The sequence below is a fragment of the Staurois parvus genome, unplaced genomic scaffold (assembly GCF_062004578.1).
Source record: "Staurois parvus isolate SC_StPar_1 unplaced genomic scaffold, SC_StPar_1.0 ptg000434l, whole genome shotgun sequence".
NCBI lineage: Eukaryota > Metazoa > Chordata > Amphibia > Anura > Ranidae > Staurois > Staurois parvus.
The window spans coordinates 1,757,130-1,779,565 of record NW_028318230.1 but is presented as its reverse complement, the minus strand read 5'-3'; the positions used below and the strand labels follow the sequence as shown (position 1 = coordinate 1,779,565).

The 22,436-nt window shown below is 38.6% G+C and overlaps 1 protein-coding gene across 2 annotated transcripts in view; it reads left to right on the top strand.

Moving 5' to 3' along the window:
* TMEFF2 (transmembrane protein with EGF like and two follistatin like domains 2) overlaps positions 1-22,436 on the top strand; it is a 924,328-nt gene that overhangs the window by 578,166 nt on the left and 323,726 nt on the right. For both annotated transcript variants that reach the window (XM_089687684.1, XM_089687685.1), the window contains exon 6: positions 19,726-19,874. In XM_089687684.1, the coding sequence (XP_089543810.1) occupies positions 19,726-19,874 (149 nt within the window). The remainder of the gene's footprint in view (positions 1-19,725; positions 19,875-22,436) is intronic.

The window sequence follows — 22,436 nt, the reverse complement described above, 5'->3', positions numbered from 1 at the left end:
AAATTGCTATATATTTAATAAATTATCGAATAGGACAAATTAGAATTGGAAGGATTCAATATTTTCGTATGCTAGTCCAACCCACCAAGAGAACTGACATGAGCTGATTGAGCAATATCAACTGGTGTCATGTGCAACATAGCTGTTAAACCAATGCACCATGTTACGTAGGGAATAGCAAGACCTAAGAACAAAGATGAAATATATTGCCGATTAGCATTCCTTGGTTGAATTAGTTTTTCTTTTTTTCCATGCCATTTTTAGCAATGTAGTGACCCTGCCTTAAGCTGGATTGCTCCTATCTAAATTTAGTGTTATTTACAGCTGTGATGTATTTAGCCTGAGCTTTGTTTATTTTTTATGTGCACCCTAGGCAATCCTAGGATCAAGACATTGACTATTTCTGTTTACTACTGCTGAATTTCTCCAGTAGTTAGTGTGAAAAGCAACAAAGGCAATCACTAAAGGTTTTGTTTCAGGTACATGAGCTGAGGGGAAAGAATAAATATTTGGAACAGTTGGAACAAGCTTTTGCCTGTCACTAGGAGAAGGTCATTTCTTCTTGGGCCTTGCCCCAACCAGGAGCCAAGGAGCCAGTGCTAAGGTCTAAGGAAACTAAGCTGTTTTGCTGAAGGGTACATCCAGAAAAAGCTAGAGCAGAAATGTGGCTACTGGTGGAGCTTAGGAGAAGCTTCTGCCTGTGGACATTGCATGGAGACTCTGCTCAACATTTTGTATTTCAGTATAGTTTTTTTTTTAATTTTCAATAAAGAAAAGTAAGGAATTCCAAGTTCTCATACCAGTCCTCATAAGCAAAGACACAAAGTTTGGTAAAGATGGTGCCAACTCGCCAGTTCCCTCACCTTATCCTACCTCCTACCCAAAATTGTTTGTGGAAGTCTGGGGTGAGCTATCTTTTTCTGCTTCTTCACCTCATGCTTAAGTTTTGTCAAGCATTGCCTCCCCATCTTGACCTACTGCAGCTGAAGAGAAATCTTAACCTTGGGAGTACTTAAAGCAATACATGTTTCATTTTACACTTATGGGAGCAGTGGATGAAATAGGTTAGACCTGATCATTCCTCATATTGACATGCCAAAACTCAGCAATTGAACAGCTAGTTGAAAGAGATGGGTCAAAAATACCAAACAACTGGTTTCTGGTAAGCAATCTAATTTGGAGAAAGGGGTTAAATTGGGACGAGAAGGCAGAAGACCTAGAAAAGTGGCTATGTTAAAACATATTAGACTGCTGGGACTTCCTGAAATAAGTGGAAGGAGACAATCCTATAGATTTCATGCAGCAATGGTTGCTTTCTGAATTGGGCAGCAACAATTTGCTCCCTGTTTCATTACTGAAATTTGCTTAATAAACTACTGTGGCTGTATACTGCATGGGAACAGATACAAGGACACCTCTAGGATCAGCAACACCATAATCTCGCTATATCCTGATTATTCTGAACAAGTGAGAAAACAACTTACCCAGTTCCAAGCTGTTAAGCATATGTTATGTGCTGTGGAACTACTATACACCATGATCTTTCTCCTATGAATTGCATATCAGTATCAGGGGAAAGCTCACTTTTCAACACCTCTGACGTCACTTTAGAATTGCTTTGGTCATAGCTTCATCAACAATCATTTCCTAAATCAGTGTCTGATACTAAAAGATAGGTTTGTCTGATAAAGATAGGTTTGTCTGATTATATATGAATCTATTTCCTAACACTTTGTGCCACAGGAAACCACTTCTGAATTTCAATGTGTACCTGGCTAAAGCATGTCAGGTGTGAAACATACAGTTTTATGTTGATAACATGATTTCTGCTATATATGTTAGTTTTGGGACAAGGTCTGCTCATAGAGTGGAGTTGGACAAGGGTGTCCTTTATAACTCCAGCCTGTTGCTGAATTTTATTTTTTTGGTTTTGTTGTTTTATGTATAGTATGAAAGCTGGTGTATACAATATATAGTGACCCCTTTCATGTCTTCCCATGCTACCCTTGGTATGGAGACTATGGTGTGTGGAGTCTCAGGATACTATTTATTTCCCTGATGTGCTTTCAAAATGGCTTCTTTCTTGGTATTATCAGCCCCAAATTCCAATTGCATATGGCTCACATGTTCAAATTGCTTAAGGCAAATCTTCAAATCACATGTCGACAAGAGGCACATTTAACTGTCCAAAGAGTTTATCTCTTAAAAGAATGTGAGTATCCTGGGCTTTCATGCTTACTCATCCTGCTTTTAGTTCTGTTCTAGACATTATGTTGGGCAGGCTAAGGTCTCCTCAATTGGAGTTACCTATTTGCAAACTGGTATAATTCTTTTAGTTACACTGACATCTGGTAATGGAAAAATCCTGTAGCTCTCTTGTCAATCAAGAACTTTATCAAGACTAGACCTTGCAATCATTACAGCTGATGTACTACCCTAAGTGCTGGAAATTAACTATATGCAGCAGTCTCTATCAGATCACTTCCCAACCAGACTCTTCTCTCTGCTAAGCTACTGTCTACAATTTATATCACAGGATTTGAGTCCCTTATGGATCTTCTTTGAATGAGTTTGCCCTTTGGCAAGCAAATACCTCTCTTGAGAGATGATAGGTTCTTCATGATGCTTTTATAACTGTATAATGTATAACAGAGGCTCCTATATTAATTATATAGAGCAGCATACAGGCATTTCCGCCAAACTCAGGTGATTCCCAGAAGAAATTGTATTGACAGCTAATAAAGAATAGATGCAATCCTTTAGAAGAGATAATACCTAAAATGGTAAAGGCTCCGTGCACACTTATCATGCACACAGACTTAGTAAAAAAAAACTGCTTTATCAGTTGATCCATCTTCGATGAGACAAAAATAGGAAGGCTTACTCATTCCTGGCATGGGTGGGCTTGCCAGCTACATCAGTTCTCTTTATACGCTCTGAGACAGAAGAGCTCATTTCGGACCCAGTATCTATTATTAGTATCTTTGTGCAGTTTTTTTGTGCCTTGTACTTTGTTAATTCAACTGTATCTAAAACAGGATCCCTAAGTTTCTAACAGGGAGTACATTGCCCTCATTTATTTCAAGAAGAAATGAGAATACCTTCATGCCCACTTTACCCCACAGAAGATCACTGCTATCCTTTTTAGCTAATAAAACAGTAGGCCCAGATGGTATACCTCTCGAGTGGTATAAAGCACAAAGTGAACTCCCCACTCCACAGCTAATAAAACATATCAAAAGGCCTTTTCATGTGGCAAGGTCCATTCTTTTATGAATGAGAACTTGATGCCCAGTCCAAGAAAAAATAAGTAACATCGCACATCCTATAGGCCTATTTTTAATGTATAGGGATGTAAAGTTTTTAGCTAAGATTCTCTCCTGTTGCTTGGCCTCTATGATTCTTTCCTTTATTCATTAAGGGTTAACATACAGTTGCAAGAAAAAGTATGTGAACCCCTTGGGATTACGTGGAGTTTTGCATGAATTGGGCATAAAATGTGCTCTGAACGTCATCTAAGTCACAACAATAGAAGAACACAGTCTGCTGAACATAATACTACACAAACATTAGATGTTGCCATGGTTTAATTGCACATAACATGTAAACATTCACAGTGCAGGGAGGAAAAAGTATGTGAGGCCCTAGCTTAATGACTTCTCCCAGAGCTAATTGGAGCCAGGAGTGAGCCAACCTTGACTCCAATCAGTGTGATGATATTGGATGTGTTGCTGACAGCTGTCCTGCCCTTAAAAAACACACACCTGTTTTGGGTTTACTGGTTTCAAGAAGCACTGTCTGATGTGAACCATGCCTTGCAGAAAAGAGCTCTCAGAAGACCTACGATCAAGAATTGTTGACTTGCATGAAGCTGGAAAGTGTTACAAAAGTATCTCCAAAAGCCTTGATGTTCATGTGTCCACTGTAAGACAGACTGTCTACAAATGGAGAAAGTTTAGCACTGTTGCTATTCTCCCTAGGCGTGGTCGTCCTGTAAAAATGACTGCAAGAGCACAGCGCAGAATGCTGCATGAGGTAAAGAAGAATCCCAGAGTGTCAGTTAAAGACCTACAGAAATCTCTGGCACATGCTAACATTTTTGTTGACACATCTACAATAAGGAAAACATTAAACAAGAATGGAGTACATGGGAGGACACCACGGAGGAAGCCATTGCTGTCCAAAAAGAATATTGCAGCACGTTTGAAGTTTGCAAAAGAGCACCTGGATGTTCCACAGCACTACTGGCAACATATACTGTGGACAGATGACACCAAGATTGAGTTGTTTGGGAAGAACACACAACACTATGTGTGGAGAAAAAAAGGCACAGCACACCAACATCAAAACCTCATCCCCACTGTAAAACATGGCGTAGGGAGCATCATGGTTTGGGGCTGCTTTGCTGCCTCGGTGCCTGGACGGATTGTTGTCATTGATGGAAAAATGAATTCCAGAGTTTATCAAGACATTTTGCAGGAATACGTACGACCATCTGTCCGCCAACTGAAGCTCCGCAAAGTCTGGGTGATGCAACAGGACAATGACCCAAAGCATACAAGTAATTCAACAAAACAATGGCTGCAACAGCACAGAATACGCCTTCTGGAGTGGCCCAGTCAGAGTCCTATCCTCAACCCGATTGAAATGCTGTGGCATGACCTTAAGAGAGCGATTCACACCAGACATCCCAAGAATATTGCTACACTGAAGCAGTTTTGTGAAGAGGAGTGGTCCAAAATGACTCCAGATCATTGTGCAGGTCTGATCTGCAACTACAGGAAACGTTTGGTTGAGGTTATTGCTGCCAAAGGAGGGTCAACCAGTTATTAAGTCCAAAGGTTCACATACTTTTTCCTCCCTGCACTGTGAATGTTTACATGTTATGTGCAATTAAACCATGGCAACATCTAATGTTTGTGTAGTATTATGTTCAGCAGTCTGTGTTCTTCTGTTTTTGTGACTTAGATGACGTTCAGAGCACATTTTATGCCCAATTCATGCAAAACTCCACGTAATCCCAAGGGGTTCACATACTTTTTCTTGCAACTGTATCAAAAGTAGGAGTATGTACATGAACATCCATAACGTTTGGCCATTTCAATGTTGTAGTCTAATATTGTCAGTCAACCTCATGAAAACCTTTAAGTTTGCTTATTGTCACTTTCTCTTAGAAACCATGCATATTATGAGAATAGGCCCCATCTTTCTAAATGGACAAAACTGCTCTATGGTAAATGAATGCCTAGGCACTGCACTAATGCATATATCTATGATTAATTTCCCCTTCAGAGGGGCACTCACTAGAGGTGCCTCTCTCACCACTGCTATTTACAATAGCAATAGTAGACCTTTGCGTGCTTTATTAGAGCATGGGGGTCCCTGGAATATTCCATTCTTCTATAAACTGATAATGCCTTAATCTACTGTCAGGTGGTTCTGAAAAATATTTTGTAACCCTTTCAGATATTATGCATACAGTTGACAAAGCCTTAAATTTAGAAGTCAGCTAGGAAAAGTAGCCTGTCTATTTTATTGGCCCTCCTAGCAAACTCCAAGCTAACCACTAACTAAAATATCCTGGAATCCACATCCATAATGACTGCCTACAATTCTTCCATTAAAGCTATCTCCAGTTATCATCCAAATGAATTCCAAACAGGGAGTATGCTTCTGTTAAATGTATTAGGTAGATTTAACTGACTTAAAATTATTTACCTACCCAAATAACTCAGTTTATCCCCCTCCCCTTGATGTTCAATCAACTGCAGAATTTAATTCACAAATTCACCACTTTAAAAATTAAAAAAATACCCTATTCATAGATACCTTTGTGGTGTGTCCTAGAGCAACAAATTAAATGGACTGTGGCTATTTTTGTCCCTTTGCACTTTCACTTCTGGTTTATTCCCAGACTTCAGGAATTATACAATTATGCATCTTAAACTTGTATGGCAAATGAATTGAGGTGTCAGATATTTCTTTTCAAATATGTTTATTAACGATAAAACATAGCAAGAAAAATTCAGGCACAGTAAATGGTACATACCTGGACATAGTCATACACCTACTTAGAGAAGGGGTGAAAGAATATGGCCATCGTAATTTGAGTACAATTATAACACTAGCTGGATGTAGCCAACATAAGGCTATAATTAACAAAGGTGCTGGAGTTACAATCTGAAAAGAAAGGTGAAGAGGTTACTGTGGAATGTCAGGCTTCATAGCCCACGCAATAGATAGTGACCAGCTATAAGAAGGAGGTGCCAGATATTTCTTTCTATTATTCTTAAATGACATTTTTACTGACTTGCATGAAGCAACACCACAATATTCTAACAAAATGTTGTCTTTTTTTATTTCTTTTACTGAGTCATACTATAAAGACAGTTTAGTTCCCTTTCAGTGACCCTTTGATCCACTCCTCAGAAAATCTTCTATGTGACTCAATACAATGGAAAGTGATAACCAACATTTATTCTCTATTTCGAACATCAGATGTTCAGTCCTTCTCCAATATTTCCACTGCCCCCCCCCCAAAAACAAAATAGGCCATTTACATACTTATTATGGGTGATGACACTTGAGATGAGGTAACTCAGACTTGGTCTGCGGATATCATTAGCACGGTGGACAAATTAAACCAGTTCAAATTAATACATGGCTCATACTGCCCTCCAGCTCTACTCAAGTGGATGGGTCTTTGTGCTCAGGCTCTTTTTCTATGATGCCATAATGATGCAGCTGATCAATATCATATATGTTGGTCTTCTCCACTCACAAACAGTTATTAAGTGAATGTGAATTATATTATACAATCCAATAGAACAAACTACCATTGCTCCACAGTGGCTCCACCTGGACAACCATGTACTGCTGTACAAGTATGCAGTGCTCAAAACAGGCTGTCATCAGTCATAACTCCATTGTAGAAAGGCAAAGCGGCACCCGCACTTGGGAAATGCAGAAATACTTTATTCAGCACAAGATAAAAGTTACAGAGATGCTTCCACGCTCATGCATTGTGAGCCTGTGTGGGCCTTAATCATAGCTGCATTATATTTTACAACAGAAATTGAGCCTTTAGCAGTCACAAAAGTTAATAGTTACTCATTGAATCACTATTGTCACGCTGCACCTTATTAACTATATCTAAGACTGAACCTCTGTTGTTTTATAAACATATTTGTTCATCATTTGCACTTTATAGCGCCGCATTCATACTGTTTTATTGGTACACTTTGGAGGATTAGAGGTTTTTCATCTTCTATGCTGGCTGCTTCCCCCTTTTTCCTATACTACCCAGTGCTCATATGCTATTGTTTGTATAATTCCTCTAATCTGTTGATAGTAGTGCCCCCAAAAGTAATTATGGTCCAGACAGAAAACAAGGCATTTCACAAAATATCTTTTCTGTCATCCACACAGCTCACCTTCCTTGTCAAATGCCCATCTAACCGCTTCCACTGCTGCAAAATGATCAGTAATAAGTATATAAAGACCCGATGTCTGCCATAGCAAAGATCAGATCCTCATTAACATCCACCTGGTTCAAAAGCTGCAATAAATGTTTAGTGCCCCTTAGATATGCACTAGTTTTGGAGACACTGGCTGGAAGAATTCATCTATGTACTCACCCATCCTAGAGCAAACTGAACCAATCACAATAATAATAGGATGTCCTGGGGGGTGATCCATCTTTTTAAATTGTAATTTTTCAAGTTCCTCTATCGCTATCTTTAGAAACATCCATAAATGTATTATCATTAAGCTGAGGGTTAAAAAATAGATTTATTTCAAAGTCCACTATGTTTTCTTTCACTGTCACTATTCCCAACTCCACTCCTCAGGGATTGTGTGTGTTAACCAATATTTCTTAACATTTAGCTTCCTAATATACTTATGTATCTCTATTTATATGTGTCAAATGTATTTAAATTCTTAGAAGGGGCAAACTTTAATCCCTGATACAAAATTCTTATTCCATCCTGGTTAAGGGGTACTATGCTAATATAAATAATTCCTTCACCTATTACATTCTGTGTCTTTTGTTTCCTCTTGCCTCCTCTACATCCCTTCTTTTGTCTGGGGACCTTCTGCCACCAGCTTGATTCCCTGTAAGACCCATGGGTTCCCTCCATCTGGCTAAAAAAAACCCTCCTCCTCTAATGTTTACTTTCAATTTCTAAGGACTATATGTCCCATGGCACATTGCTACCTGCAAGCAGTAATTATCATACTGACTCCACCTCCTGAAACTCCTCTTTTTAACACCTCTGTAGTTTAGGCAGCCTCTGTGAAATCTGTGAAGTAAATGTTTTGGTATCTTCACAAAATAGGTTTACAAACTTCCATACTTTCAGATTAATAGGGGAAGACTGTAAATTACAGTAGCTGTGGTAGATGATTTGTTTATCCACACTAGATAGCATGGATGGAGGAAACTATCTGTCTTTTTTTATTCAGCCCTAAGACTGAATGAAAAAGAAAAGTATCAGTACATGAATAGCTTTATGATTGTTAGGCTGTAAATACATTTTTGATTTTCAATTTAGATATGCTTTATGATGACTATGGCTATGACTTGGTCAGACAATTGAAAACAATATACTTCCATTGTGAATGATATGTTATCTCATCAGATATAGGCAGGGAGGTATAGTGATGGTAGCAGCTAATATAATGCGTTTCTAGTTGCCAGATTACAAAATCCCTACATCTAATACAGTTATAAACATTTAACAAAGCATGAATGTTGAGTTGTGAATATCACAATAAAAAGTTACTTTAAATTGCTGCTATAATAACTCAAAATATGTGCTCACTGAGCATATACTATGTGTTCTCTTTAAATCCAGAAATCCTTGGTATAAATCCAGTAATTAACTTTTGCAATGACCCATAACATGATATGAAATTTGATAGCTAAACTGTCAGACCAGTTCCTAGATTGGATGCCAGTCAAGTTAATTACGTACTAACCAATTTACAGAGCTTGCCTATTCATTTTATATATCATTCACATTATATTTTTAAGGATTAAAACAACAAACTAAATTATTACAGTTGTTTTATTTCCCAAACTTAATATTCTTCAACTAATAAAATTATTTTGTTGATTGTTACTGGTAGTCTGGATAACTATAAGGTATGAAATGGTTTTCCTGTGCTGTAAATGATAAAGATGTACCAAGGATAAGAGATTCACCAATGATACCAGAGATCAAATACTGCAAGTGCATTGTTATAACAGCAAGTGAAGGCAGTGAAAATCACAATCCCTCACTCCTACAACATTTATAAAAAATAAATCAGTAAAATGATTTGTGTAATATAAACAAATAATCATCCTTTAATACAATGTTGCCAAACCTACAAATTGTGTTAATTGTGAGAAAATACCAGTCCGCAAACAAAAGTTCTTAGACAATTCCAAACAACTTCAATCCAACACAAAGCAGTGAATTTCAAATCCAAAGTGACTCTCATTGAAACATAAATCAGTGGTGACCTCCTGTGATGATCCCTTCAGTACTAAGTAGGATTACTTACTTACCAGAGGTGTTTGCCTGTCTTACTATAGAAGGCATATGTCTCTTCCATCATGATGGGAATCCCCTGATTTGGAGGTTTGAACCAACAATCCTTCACTACAGAGGTGTACCTAGAACTTTTAGGGCCCTAGTGCAAGAAACCATGAAGGATCTCCATGACCCCATCCCAGGGCCCTTTCCATCAGTCCTGGTGCCCTTGCTACTGGTCCCAGGTCCCTTACAACTAATCTCAGGGCCCTTTGCATCAGTGCTGAGGCCCTTTCTCTCAGTCTCAGGGCCCTATACTCCTGTTGTGGGGCCTTTTATTATGGTCCCACAGCAGGGCCCTTTCACATGGTATGCAGTGGACCTCTTTCCTGTCATCTTAGAGCCCCCCACGGTGATGGAATGCCAAGGCCCCTCACAAGTGTGATCTTTGGCAACACCACAATTCCAGCCAATAAATGACATGGGGACACCATGAACCTAATCAAATGACATGGGGACACTACAAACCCAATCAATAAATGGCATTGGAACATCACAATCCCAATCAATAACTAAATGGGGACACCACGATCCCAATCAATAAATGACATGGAGGACACCACAATCTCAATCAATAAATTATATGGGGACATCACAATCTCAATCAATAAATGGCATGGGGACCCCGTGATCCCAATCAAATGACATGGGGGCACCACAAACCCAATCAATAAATGGTATGGGGACATCCCAATCCCAATCAATAAATAAATGGGAACAACATGATCCCAACCAATAAATGAGATGGGGGGTACCGTGATCCTAATCAATAAATTACATTGTGACACCATGATCCTAATCAATAAATGATACAGTGACACCAATCAATGAATGACAAGGAGACACCACAATCCCCAATCAACACATGACATGGGGATACTACACTTGCAATCAATAAATGGCATGGGGACACCATTCAATAAATTATATGCACACACTATGGCAGCAATGTCCCCTCCTCTGCATGTCGACAGGATCGGATGAGCCCTCCACATGTCCCGGCTCAGCAGGCAGGATGACAGCTCCCCTCCACCCTTCCTCATCTTAGATAGCAATAAGTCCCCAACAGGTAGGCAGCACCCCTGGCAAAGACAATCCAAGTTTTCCTCCCTCCCTCAATGCTGCCCTCACTAGGTCCTGCAGATTCCCCCCTTCCCTGTGCTATGTGTCCGCCCCCCACCTTGCCCCGCACTTCAGAACTACGGCCATAGTAGTGCCGGAGGGTAATCCAGCTTTGACTTCCTCCTCTTTGGCACAGGGGTTAGCCACAGACAACTGGTCAAACATAGAGAAATGGATCAAGCAGCCTGCTGCTCAGCTGTCTTGTGGGCCCCCCTATGGTGGCAGAACGCCAGGGCCTGATAGCAAGTGTGACCTTTGTGACCCTGGTAGTTCTGCCGCTGATTCACTATCAATGTGTTCAGCAGGTTCTTACCTCCCAGATGGATGGGTGGCTCAACAAGAAAAAAGAAACATAGAAAAGAAATATAAAATCACAGACTCAATTTATTGATCCAAACATACACAGTATTTACTCACATTCATAAAAAGTAGAATCAGCAAAACATTCATAGAAGACCCAGAAAAGAAATCGTCTACCATGTCTTGGAGAAGAAGCATATGATGCCACATTCCAAAATAAGTTTAAAACAATACCAACAGGAAAAAAACATTCCCAGACAAAGGGGCTTTAAAGGCTTTGTACTTGAGGTAGAGTAATACAATTACGTTCCATAAAAAATATAGATTTTTATTTGACAATGCAAATGTTAACCACTTTCCCATCACCCTATAGCAGAAGTACTAGTACAGGGCAGCAGGGCTGTGCAAAATTACGTATTTTGTGTTTATATATGTGATTTGCATTTCCGGGTAGGGGGCGCGTGTGTGCCATCCTACTCGTGCCATTATTGGCGGCTAGGGATGTCAATCAACGGGTCCCGGCTGGCGATTCCCAGCTAGCACTCAGTGATCGCCAGGTAAAGCTGCCGGGGAGAGACCTGTGTGTAAACAACACAGGTCTCTCTCCTGTCAACATGGACATGCTGTTTTGTATCTCTCTGTACAGCAGAGAATTACAAAGCAGCATGTCTCTATAGTAAAACACAGCACACAGTAAAACACACACAGCACACAGATAACCCTCTAATCGCTCCATATGTTAACCCTTTCCTGCCCAGAGTCATTAGTACACTGTCAGTGCTTTTATTAGCACTGATCACTGTATTAGTGTCACTGGGTATGACAGTGGCAGTTAGTCAGTTCATACCAGTGTCAGAATGCCTGCTGCAGTCCTGCAGTCTCGCTACAAGTCACTTTTCGCCGCCATTACTAGTATAAAAAAATAACAATTCCAGTAAATATATATTTCCATTGTTCCAGTATATATACCGTCATATCCCACTGAAAGAAAGCTCTATTTGTGGGTATAAAATGACATAAATTTAATTTATGTAGAGCGTTGCATCACTGCGCAGTTGTCAGCTAAAGTAATGCAGCACCGTATTGCAAAAAATTACCTGGTCAGGAAGGGGGATAAATCCTCTGGAGGGCAAGTGGTTAAAAAATGGGTCATTCAAGATCACATAATTGTTGCCACATTTCAGAACAACTTCACAATAAAACCATAAAAAGTTCCACATGGAATCCAGAATTCATGCTAATATATCCTGCTGACCTGGTCAGCCAAATCATTGCTTCTTCAGGGTTGTTGCAGAAGCATCTAGAAAGTTGAAAGCATTCATAATCAAAGGTAATATCAAAATTAGCAAAAATGATTTTTTCATTGATCTGACATACAGCTTACCACAATGTTGATATGCCAAGCATGCATGAACCTTGAAACTCCAAAGAGATGCCACCAAAAGGGGTGTATTTTTCAAACCCCCACCAATATATGCAAGGGACGGTGTTGAAGTCACTAGACCACACAGAGGGGAGACAGAGGCAGCAACAGGCTGAACCACCACAGCTGCAAAACAAAAATACCTCTAGAATTCACCTTTACATAACCATATAATGTATACTGGTGAAAATTAAGGACCAATAATCCCTGACACAAACCAAATCACAATAATCAAACATACAACCCAGTCACTCCCAACCAACTCAACTCTCACCTAAGCAACCTTTCCCCCACTTGATACAACCACACCATGCACACCACCAGTTAACATAACCTCATTCCCTACCACCCATGCCCAAAATAAACACCACTTACACCACTCAATCTCAACACTCACCGAGCCCCCAGCAAGAACATACGCCACACAAACAATCCCCACACAGAACAAAGAACAACAACACATCCACACACAACAACCCCACCCACCCACATTCCCACCATATACTGTACATGCACCAACAAACCACCTACAATCCACCCCATCCATGCAATCCCAATCTAATATAAACAACTATCCCTCAACCCCAATATATAATCAAAAGCACCACATCAATACCCATATATAAACCCATATATAAACTCATCCATGAAAACTCCTGCTGCCAAACTCAACAGATATGTATGTTAAAGTGGTTGTAAACTCTTACATATAACCAGTGAAGTGGCTTGCCTCCACAATACACAGGAATGAAACAGATCCTCCTACATATGTTGTACCTGTTTATCTGCAGCTACCTGTCTTGTACAGTCTTCTACAACACACAGAATTTCTGCAGAATCTGTCAGCATCTCTCAGCAACACAAAGCAAAGAGTGGGGATCTGAATTCACACACTGCACAACTAAGGGAGAAGAGCTCTGAGCCCTGATTGGAGGGAGGGACAACGTATCAAGTCATGTCCATTCAATATAAAACTGTACTGCATTATACTGGAGCCAATCAGCAGGGTTGAAGTACATGGGCACTGCCTCATAGACATATCAGTGTGTATTTCACACCTTTAGTCAAGGCACATGTAGGGAGAAACAACAAAATCTGCTTTCACCATTGGTAACAGGTAACCATCTACTACTGCTGTTCACCTAGTATGGCCCAAATCAGGGTCTGTTAAAATGTCACAACATGTTCGAGCCTTATGATAAAATCCAGAATATGGCAGAAATATACAATCACCCTGTCACTATTTGGTAGGCTTTAAAGGAAGGTAAATATCTGTCTGTCTGTCTGTCTATCTATCTATCTATCCATCCATCTGTCCGTCTGTCCATCTTGTTTTTAATATAATATAAATTTGAAAAAAAGATCTGCAGTTTAACCGAATCCCGCCCGCCATATAAGGAAATGACGGACAGGCGGTGGTTCTCTCGTTCTGGGAGGACATCATATGATGTTTTCCCACTGTAACCAAGCGTGCATGCCCCCGGGGACATATCGGATCACCAATCAGCGGAAAGAGCCAATGACGTTGGCTCTGTCATGTGACCAGCTGTGTCCACTCACAGCCGATCGCATGTAAATAAGGAAATGTTATCGGCATTCCTCTCCTCACAAGCTGTCACACTGGCAGCCTGTGGGGAGAGGAGAGCCGGTAATCAGCATTCCTCAGAGGGGACATGTACAATGATCACCAGGTGGCACTGAGCATTGTAGCCCCATCAGTGCCACCTGTCAGTGTCGATCAATGCCACCTGCCAGTGTCCATCAGTGCCACATCAATGCCACATATCAGTGCCCATCTAAGCTGCCTTTCAGTGCCAGCTACCAGTGCCAGCCCATGCCGCCTATCAGTGTGCATCAGTGTCGCCTATCAGTGCCCGTCAGTGCCGCATATCAGTGCCAGTCAGTGCTGCCTAAAATTGCCACCTATCAGTTCCATGTATGAGTGCTGCCTTTCAGTGCCCATCAGTGATGTCTGTCAATGCCCATCAGTGCCACCTACCCGTGCCCCCTCATCAGTGCCGCCTATCAGTGCCCATCACTGCAGCCTCATTAGCGCACATCAGTGAAGGAGAAAAATCACTTATTTACAAAATTTAATGACAGAAACTAAGAAAAAACTTTTTTGTTGTATTTGGCTTGTTTAGCAAAAAATAAAAAACCCAGAGGTGATTAAATACCACCAAAAGATAGCTTTATCTGTCTCAAAAAAAATGACAAAAATTTCATATGAGTACAGTGTTGCATGACCGCGCAATTGTCATTCAAAGTGCGACAGCGCTGAAAGCTGAAAATTGACCTGGGCAGGAAGGGAGTAAAAGTGCCCAGTAGGCAAGTGGTTTTAAAGAGACTTCCTTTGCAAATGTTATCACTACCTCAAATAAACTGACAGATTAAATGTATTCATTGTTTACACTAAACTCAGTTGCCGGTTTAAAGTGGGCTAATTGGAGTACTTTAAATGTTTCAAATATGGCACATCTCCTTCATCGTTTTTCTGTATTTACTGGACATACTTTGTAATTGATGTATACTATAGTTGCCTTCACTAATGAAAATGTTTTGTCTTGTTTCATCACACTGTGTATATTCTGCCATTTCTTTTACGATCATTTTATTGGGTTTTACAGGATTTAAATGCATTACTAGCTTAGTCAACATAAAATAATTACTAATGTGTTGTACAAAAATAAGGATTACATGCATGCCAAATATGTACGAGTAGGAAATTTTAGAGAAAAATAGGCTTTTCTGCCATTTTTCTTTTTCATTTCTTCATATTCCTTTTCTGCCATTTCATGGATAGACATACAAAAAAATGAAATCTATGTAGCTGATCAGATGCTTAATTTTGCTAATAATGTGGAGTTGTCTACTTTCAAAAATGTTATCTTTCCTGCTCAGAAATTTTTGTAAGCATGGCATAGTAAAATATGAGTTAAAAAGAAAACATATTTTAATGGAATATGACCTGAAGGGCTATAGTAAATGCATTACAGTTATTAGGAATATTAATCTATTATATAATTTAGTTTTTTTGCACGGTTAAAGAATGTCCTTATCACCTTTTGTTTCTTTTCTTTTTCATTTGCTAATACTTCATTGGACAAGTATAGTAATTGTACGCATGTATTTTTAGAAACCTGTACACCGGGTATATAAGGTTCTGAATTTAATTGACATCACTGTGACTCATGATGCATAGATACTGCTGTTATCATTGTTATATTTTATACAGTGCATTGTTTGCTCTCAGAATTAAATCTTAAAACAACTCAACTCTATAGCAACCCTTTCATTTTTGATTACAGATTACTGCTAAAATGTCACTGCAATGCAAATCTCTGCCTTAGGGAATGCTATGTAAATGTTACAAATATGTTAATGCTACACTATCAAACTGAATATTTTACTGTATGATAATGTACTTTGCCCAGAATGATTTTTAAAAACAACTGCACTGCTTATAAGGTAATATATCATAAATATAATAATTGATTAAACAATGTATTAGATGAGTGTAGTACTAGATATGTAACAAGGACAGCAAACTAATATGGTTTTATTTTCTTGACTAATTAGGGTGCTTTGAATGTCAATACACTAGGTCTTTCAGTAATTGTTGAGGAAATGATATAGAGCAAATGTATAAAGATATCTTAATAAAGAAAAAAAAACTAAAAAAATTGTAATACAGTAACAAATTACTCAAACTCAGAGGTTAGACATAAAGCAACATTCACAGAAAAGGCAAAATGTGGACTCTTTTATTTACATACTTACCTTTTACTAGATACGATGACATCATATACGGGTGAATAGCTACAGTATTTATTGTTTCATAAATGACCAGTACTGAAGTAAAGATTTGCTTTAGAGTAAAACTGTACATTATTTACTTCCATGTGAAAATGCTAGTTGCTTGGCTGTTGTGATGCTGATCTTTTGTTCTCACTGACCTGGAACATAAAAAGACAAAGTAAAGTCAGAAGTCCATATCCACATGCTTGTTCTGTGTTGACTGATGTTATTGAAGCCAAGTGGTCAGCATGACAGCCTGACAAAGGGGCTGATTTACTAAAGGCAAATAGACCATGCACTTTGCAAGTGCAATTGCACTCATATTACCCAGAACTTGGTGAATGTGGTAAAGCTCTGTAGATTTCCATCATCCACTCATGTGCAAGCAAGAATTCTGTTTTCCTTTTTTTTGCACCCGATTGGGTATACTTTTTAAAGTGAATTTTCATCATGTTCACTAAGCTCTGGTGAAAATGAGTGCAACTGCACTTGCAAAGTGCAAAGTCTATTTGCCTTTAGTAAATCAACCCCAATTAAAATGTTTGTTTCTTTTAGGAAAGACTTATTTAAGGTTAGTGAAGTTTGATTAAATGCATTTTATATGGTCAAATGGTTTTGAAAAAGACTTGGGATACCATACAATTTTATCATTTAGCTACACGGACTATCATTTACAAATATGTGCCAGCAATTAGCCTCATGTACACTGCTGCTCCTAATTATGAGTTTAGGAGCTTGTGCCATTTTTTTTCCAAAGCCCCTTAACTCAACTCAGTAAATGCCTATGTGTCCATGTACACACAGGCTTTTACAAAAGTTTAGGAGCAGCAGAGTTTAGGGGCAGTCAAACATCCCTCTCCTGAACGCAGACAAATCTCGTTCAGAAAAGGAACATTTTAGCCAAAAAGTGGCAAAGGCCATTAAATGCACCTAAGCACTAGCCACATTTAGTGCTTGGGCATTTACTCATTTCAGTAGCAAGTACTCTAGCCAATGAAATGAATAAACATCCACGCGCTAAATGCGTTTAGCATTTATCTGCTGCCAGTAAAGTTAGCATCTAAAAACAGTTCCATTAAATATGTAGCCTTATTTCTTTTTTGAATAAACTCCCTTTGCTGTAAATCATAACAATATTTTTAAATAATAAATAAATAAAAGTGCAGCGCTAGATGTTAGTAGATAGATGAATAATAAAATGGCCCAAAAAAATATTATAAACGCATAAATAAATAGCTCATAAAATATATAGGTAATCCACTTGATGTCGCAGTATACCAAGGCAAGTAGTTACAGGAGCAAATGATTAAAATGCGCACTCACCGGACGCGTATAGATAATGCGCATGTAATCAATATCCAACCAGATCACTTAGGAAGGCGGAATAGGTGAGCATCCATCTAAAGGTAGGAAATCTTGTCTTGGTGGTAAGTGATTAAAACTGCCAGGTCCAGAGGTCCCCTTAAGGTTGGATGGGTGCACAGAGTGGATACAGGGCTCCCTCCCTCTGGTGGTAGTGGATTGTAATGGGATATCCTGGAAATTAATTAGCTCCAATGGGAGCCAAAAAAATGCCCATAGTGTAGTATTGTTAAAAGGACTTTATTCAGAAGATGCAGTGGTAAAACAGGGTAGTAAACACTCCATATGTGTCAGAAATGATGAAGAGTAGTACTAACCCCTTATTAAAGATGGCCGCCGGGCCTCCTCGTGGCTCCAGGCAGCAGTGATGTCACGCTCTGTTGGCTCCTCCTAAGGCCTTTTCGTGCAATGCACATCATCAGAGGGGAGATCAAAGTGGTTTAATGAGTGTGTTCATCCAATACTGATCAAAGGTTGTGCAGCTCTATCACGAAGCTGGGGAAGCTTTATATGGACTGTAGTAAAAAATAAAAGTAAAAGAAAGAGCACACCAACCTTGCGCATTACCTCAGTAAACAGTCGATGAATTTATTAATAAAATATACTCACAAGAGTAGCAGTAAAATAGGCATATAATAACCATAGCCAGCACAGGGTTACAGGTCACGTACAAGTTCCATCCAAAGGGCAGATAAACTCTTGGTCAAGCTAACGCGTTTCGAAGGGTGATCCCTTCTTCTTCATAAAGAGATAAGTCACCCCTCAATAAATTGTTAATTGTTATTATACCCCACAGGGCCTGCCCTCATATGTGAGACAGCCTCATTTTGGGAGAAATGGGAAAAGGGATATGGGAGGGTTATTTTGGCTACAGTGTGTCACAGCAGGAAATAACATTTCATATATCATAATATCAAAATTTGCATTCATTGATTGATTGTTAAAACTATGTAATTGATAAAACTATGTGGAAAGACACAGACTAAAATGTATTGATTGGCTAACTTACTTGAGTGAATTCAGGGCAACATTAGTACAAGCAGCCATTGTTTATCAATGTAAGCTCCATTTTTATTTTGGGAAATCATTGTCTGAAACTGATTGGGCTTTTACTGTGTGGCTTACAAAGAAAAACGTAAAGCAATGTGTGCTGGTGGTGCTTTATAGAAGAGGTATATAATGACACTGTTGCTGTTATTATTTTAGACTACATTTTTGCAGAGTTGTCTCTCTTTCCTGCCCTTCCCTGCAGCTTACAGTAAATAAAAGTGTAATCTTTTATATAGGTGGCTATAAGACTAGCAGTGCACCTGCTATGTATACATTCCCTGAGCCAGCTGGACACACTACAATATAAATGACAGCCAACTCTATAGGTGTTTATACATCAACTAATCGATGCATTATTGGTCATCCCACAAAAATATTTGAAAGTGGCTAGAGCTCATTAAGCACCACATTGTAGAAAAATAGCTTGAAATTAAACCCAGGGGCTTCCTGTTTGATCTGCCAAAATGACATGAAATGAATGTAGACCCAGCTGGAGTATTAGGACTTCTTGTTATTGTAACTCAACAGTACATGATTTTTTTTTTTACCAGTATTTTTATAGATCACAAATAACCAGCATATGATGTTTCATGTTACTAATTTGTAGTTTATCTACATAACACAGCCTGTAACAAGATATTCAAACATACAACATTACTGGGGAGTTGTGGAAATGTCAAATTTGGTCCACCAATAATTGGCTACTTCAGATGTCCACACAGATACTGAACAAAAATATCTTTAGCCGTAACCACTGGCTTAGCTATATCACTGAAACTGAGATTCCTGAGATCAGCATATATACTGTAGTTCTTTAATAATCATTTGTAAAAGCTACAAATGAAATGTAGTTATTCTCAAGTAATAAGCCAAGTTTTTAGGACAATTTTTTTATTTGTTTTAATTTCCCTTCAAGCTTTTGAAATTTCAGTTCTTGGTACAGTTTCAAAAAAGTTGCTACTAACTATAACATGTGATCCATAGAGATTATTGGTGTGTTTGAAGACAGGCACAGTCTGTTTGTCAAAATGTTTTGTATCTTGTAATGTAACATTCATTTGGAACTATTTTGCTTTTGTACTTTCACAGGTGTGTGTGCAACATCGATTGTTCCCACATCAGTTTCAATCCAGTTTGTGCTTCCGATGGGAAATCTTATGATAATCCTTGTCAAATCAAAGAGGCATCATGCCAGAAACAGGAGAAAATTGAAGTCAAGTATTTGGGGCGATGTCAAGGTAATGCCTGTAGCAAAATTCATTTTGAAAACAGTATTTCATTTTTTTTTCTGTAGACAGAAAAGCTGGAAGATTTCTAAATGCTTGTTTCTTGATGCTTTCAAATCTCTGGCCTATATAATTTATTCTTTACCAAAGAATATTATGAAGAAATGTTACTGAAGACGTTTTTTCAAATCTACCAAATATCTGACATACTGCTGTATATTTACGTGCTGTATATAAACATGTTGTACTGCTGTGTATAAGCATGCTTGTGTTTAACCCTTTCACGACCTGTAAAAGTTTATACATTTTTTTGACCAGGGAAACAATTATCACTCTGTGTGGATTAAACTGCTATTACCTTTGTGTTGTACACAGTTTTTCTAGAGATAGATTTTGCTTTAATTTCATTACCCCCATAAAAATAAGATATGGGCATGTTGGCTTCTTTGCGCCATTGTACAAACAATTTGGCTGCTGGAGCTTACCAAGGGATTTTGTGGTGTTTTGTGTTTGGTTGCATAGACAATTTTGTGGCTAAAATATGGAATAAATTATAAAGACTTCCCTTCCTTTACACTCTCATTCCCAGTCACTAAGCCCAGTAAATATTGCTCACCAGCTAAATAACTTCCCTTGTAGTGGTGGTATCTAGCTTGCAATTGGCCCTCCTATCATAGGCAGTTCTCACACAGACTTGAGCACTGAGATGTTCTTCCTTCCCTAGGGTCTTCCTTTTTAAGCAAGACTCTTAAAAAAGCCAGACTTTCATGAGCAGTAAAAAGGAAAAAAAACTCCACTAAAATCCCGTCGACTTGGTGATGCTGTTGGTTAGCTCCAACATATTGGTTAATGAATACAAAGAAATACATATAAAGGTGTTTTACTATTTGTATTTAGCATGTTATGGATTGTGATGGTACTGCAACCCCTTAGTTTCTGCACAACTGGAGTAATCATCTGGCAGGTTTGTATTTGGAAACCTATTTAATCTGTTTACTGTCCTAGAAGCATGGTAGGCATGGGATATTTAGATAAACTCCAGGCAGCTGTTAGGTAAGCCAATCTTTAACCATATTTTTTATTAATAAAATATAATAGTTCATATAAGACTGCAAAGTAGCTGAACATTGTCTTAATACCAACATCTGATCCACTATACAATAGGATTAACACTGAATCCATAGGAGCAGAAATCTGAGACAGCCAAATTTGTACTGCTATACAATGTGATAAATCTACCTTTCTGAATAAGGAGATCAGAAGGATGACCTTAGCACACAGTGCTGATGCAAAATGAAAGTGCTCATGATAGACCTTTGGCCGACCATAGACAGTTTGAATCTTAGCCAGTTAAACAGGAACCGGCCGAGATTCGAACGGTGTGTGGGCAGGCTGAATGTACCAAGTTGATCCATTGATCAACTTGGGTACAACCAGCCTGCCAGATTCACTTGCGATAATTGCTAGCACCTTCTATAGCCACTAGCAATAATCACTGTCCTGGCGGGAATGGCTTCTCCCGAAGGAAAGAAATGTGCACCATCTATGGCTTGCCTTACTACTGTCTCTGTAGTTTGAGATTCTCAGATATTTTAACTGGCAACAATATTTTGCTTAAACTGCATTTAAATGGCAGGCAGCTTGTGACATAGTAGTGCTTCTTCACTTCCTAAGGATGTTAAGTTGTGTCTGTACACTTTGTTTGAGATTCCTTCTACTTGTGTGAGGTTGCTGACTGGGCCACTGGATGTCTCAAAACTTATAGCTGCTCCTTTCCACTAACCTTCTTCGGCTGAACTCCAAAGATGTGTCCTTTTCAACTTTCCTATGTAATTTGACATTACATTGCTTGTTTTTGATTGATTTATTGATTGATAAGATTTATTGTCATTGCAAAAATAAATGCACAACAACATTGCTATCCTACTCCACCTCGCATTAACAAAACATTAAAACAAAAAAAACAATACTTCACGCACTCATTCCCAGTACATAAATCAAATTATTATCAAGAATATGAAAACATTCCCTCTTAAAATTAAGAACACCTGTTGTTTTTTTACCATTCTTATTTATTTTTGTTTTTAAATATTAATATAGGCACATATCCACACGTTGGAAAATAATATAACACAGGCAGTATGCATAAACAAGTCATACATCAGGATATGCAATACTGAATATGATACACATCAAACTGTCATGTTTGGACTGTTGAAAATAAACATACAAAAACACCTGTTACAGTGAAGCACACATACACAGCACATAGTAAAATAGCACACAGTTAACCTTTTGATTGTCCCTCATGTTAACCCCTTCCTGCCCAGTGCCATTAGTACAGTGTCAGTGTTTTTATTTAGCACTGATCACTTTACTGGTGTCACTGGGGATGTCAGTGACATCAAGTCAGTTTTCCCCCAGTGTCAGAATGCCTGCCGCATTTTTAAAAAATTAGATTTTTTAAAAATTTTTTACTGGACATGTTTAATAGCAAAAGGTCAAAATTTGTGTTCTGAAAATTCTCGAGTTTTTTTTTGCAGCGAAAAAAAATAAAAAATACACAATCAAATA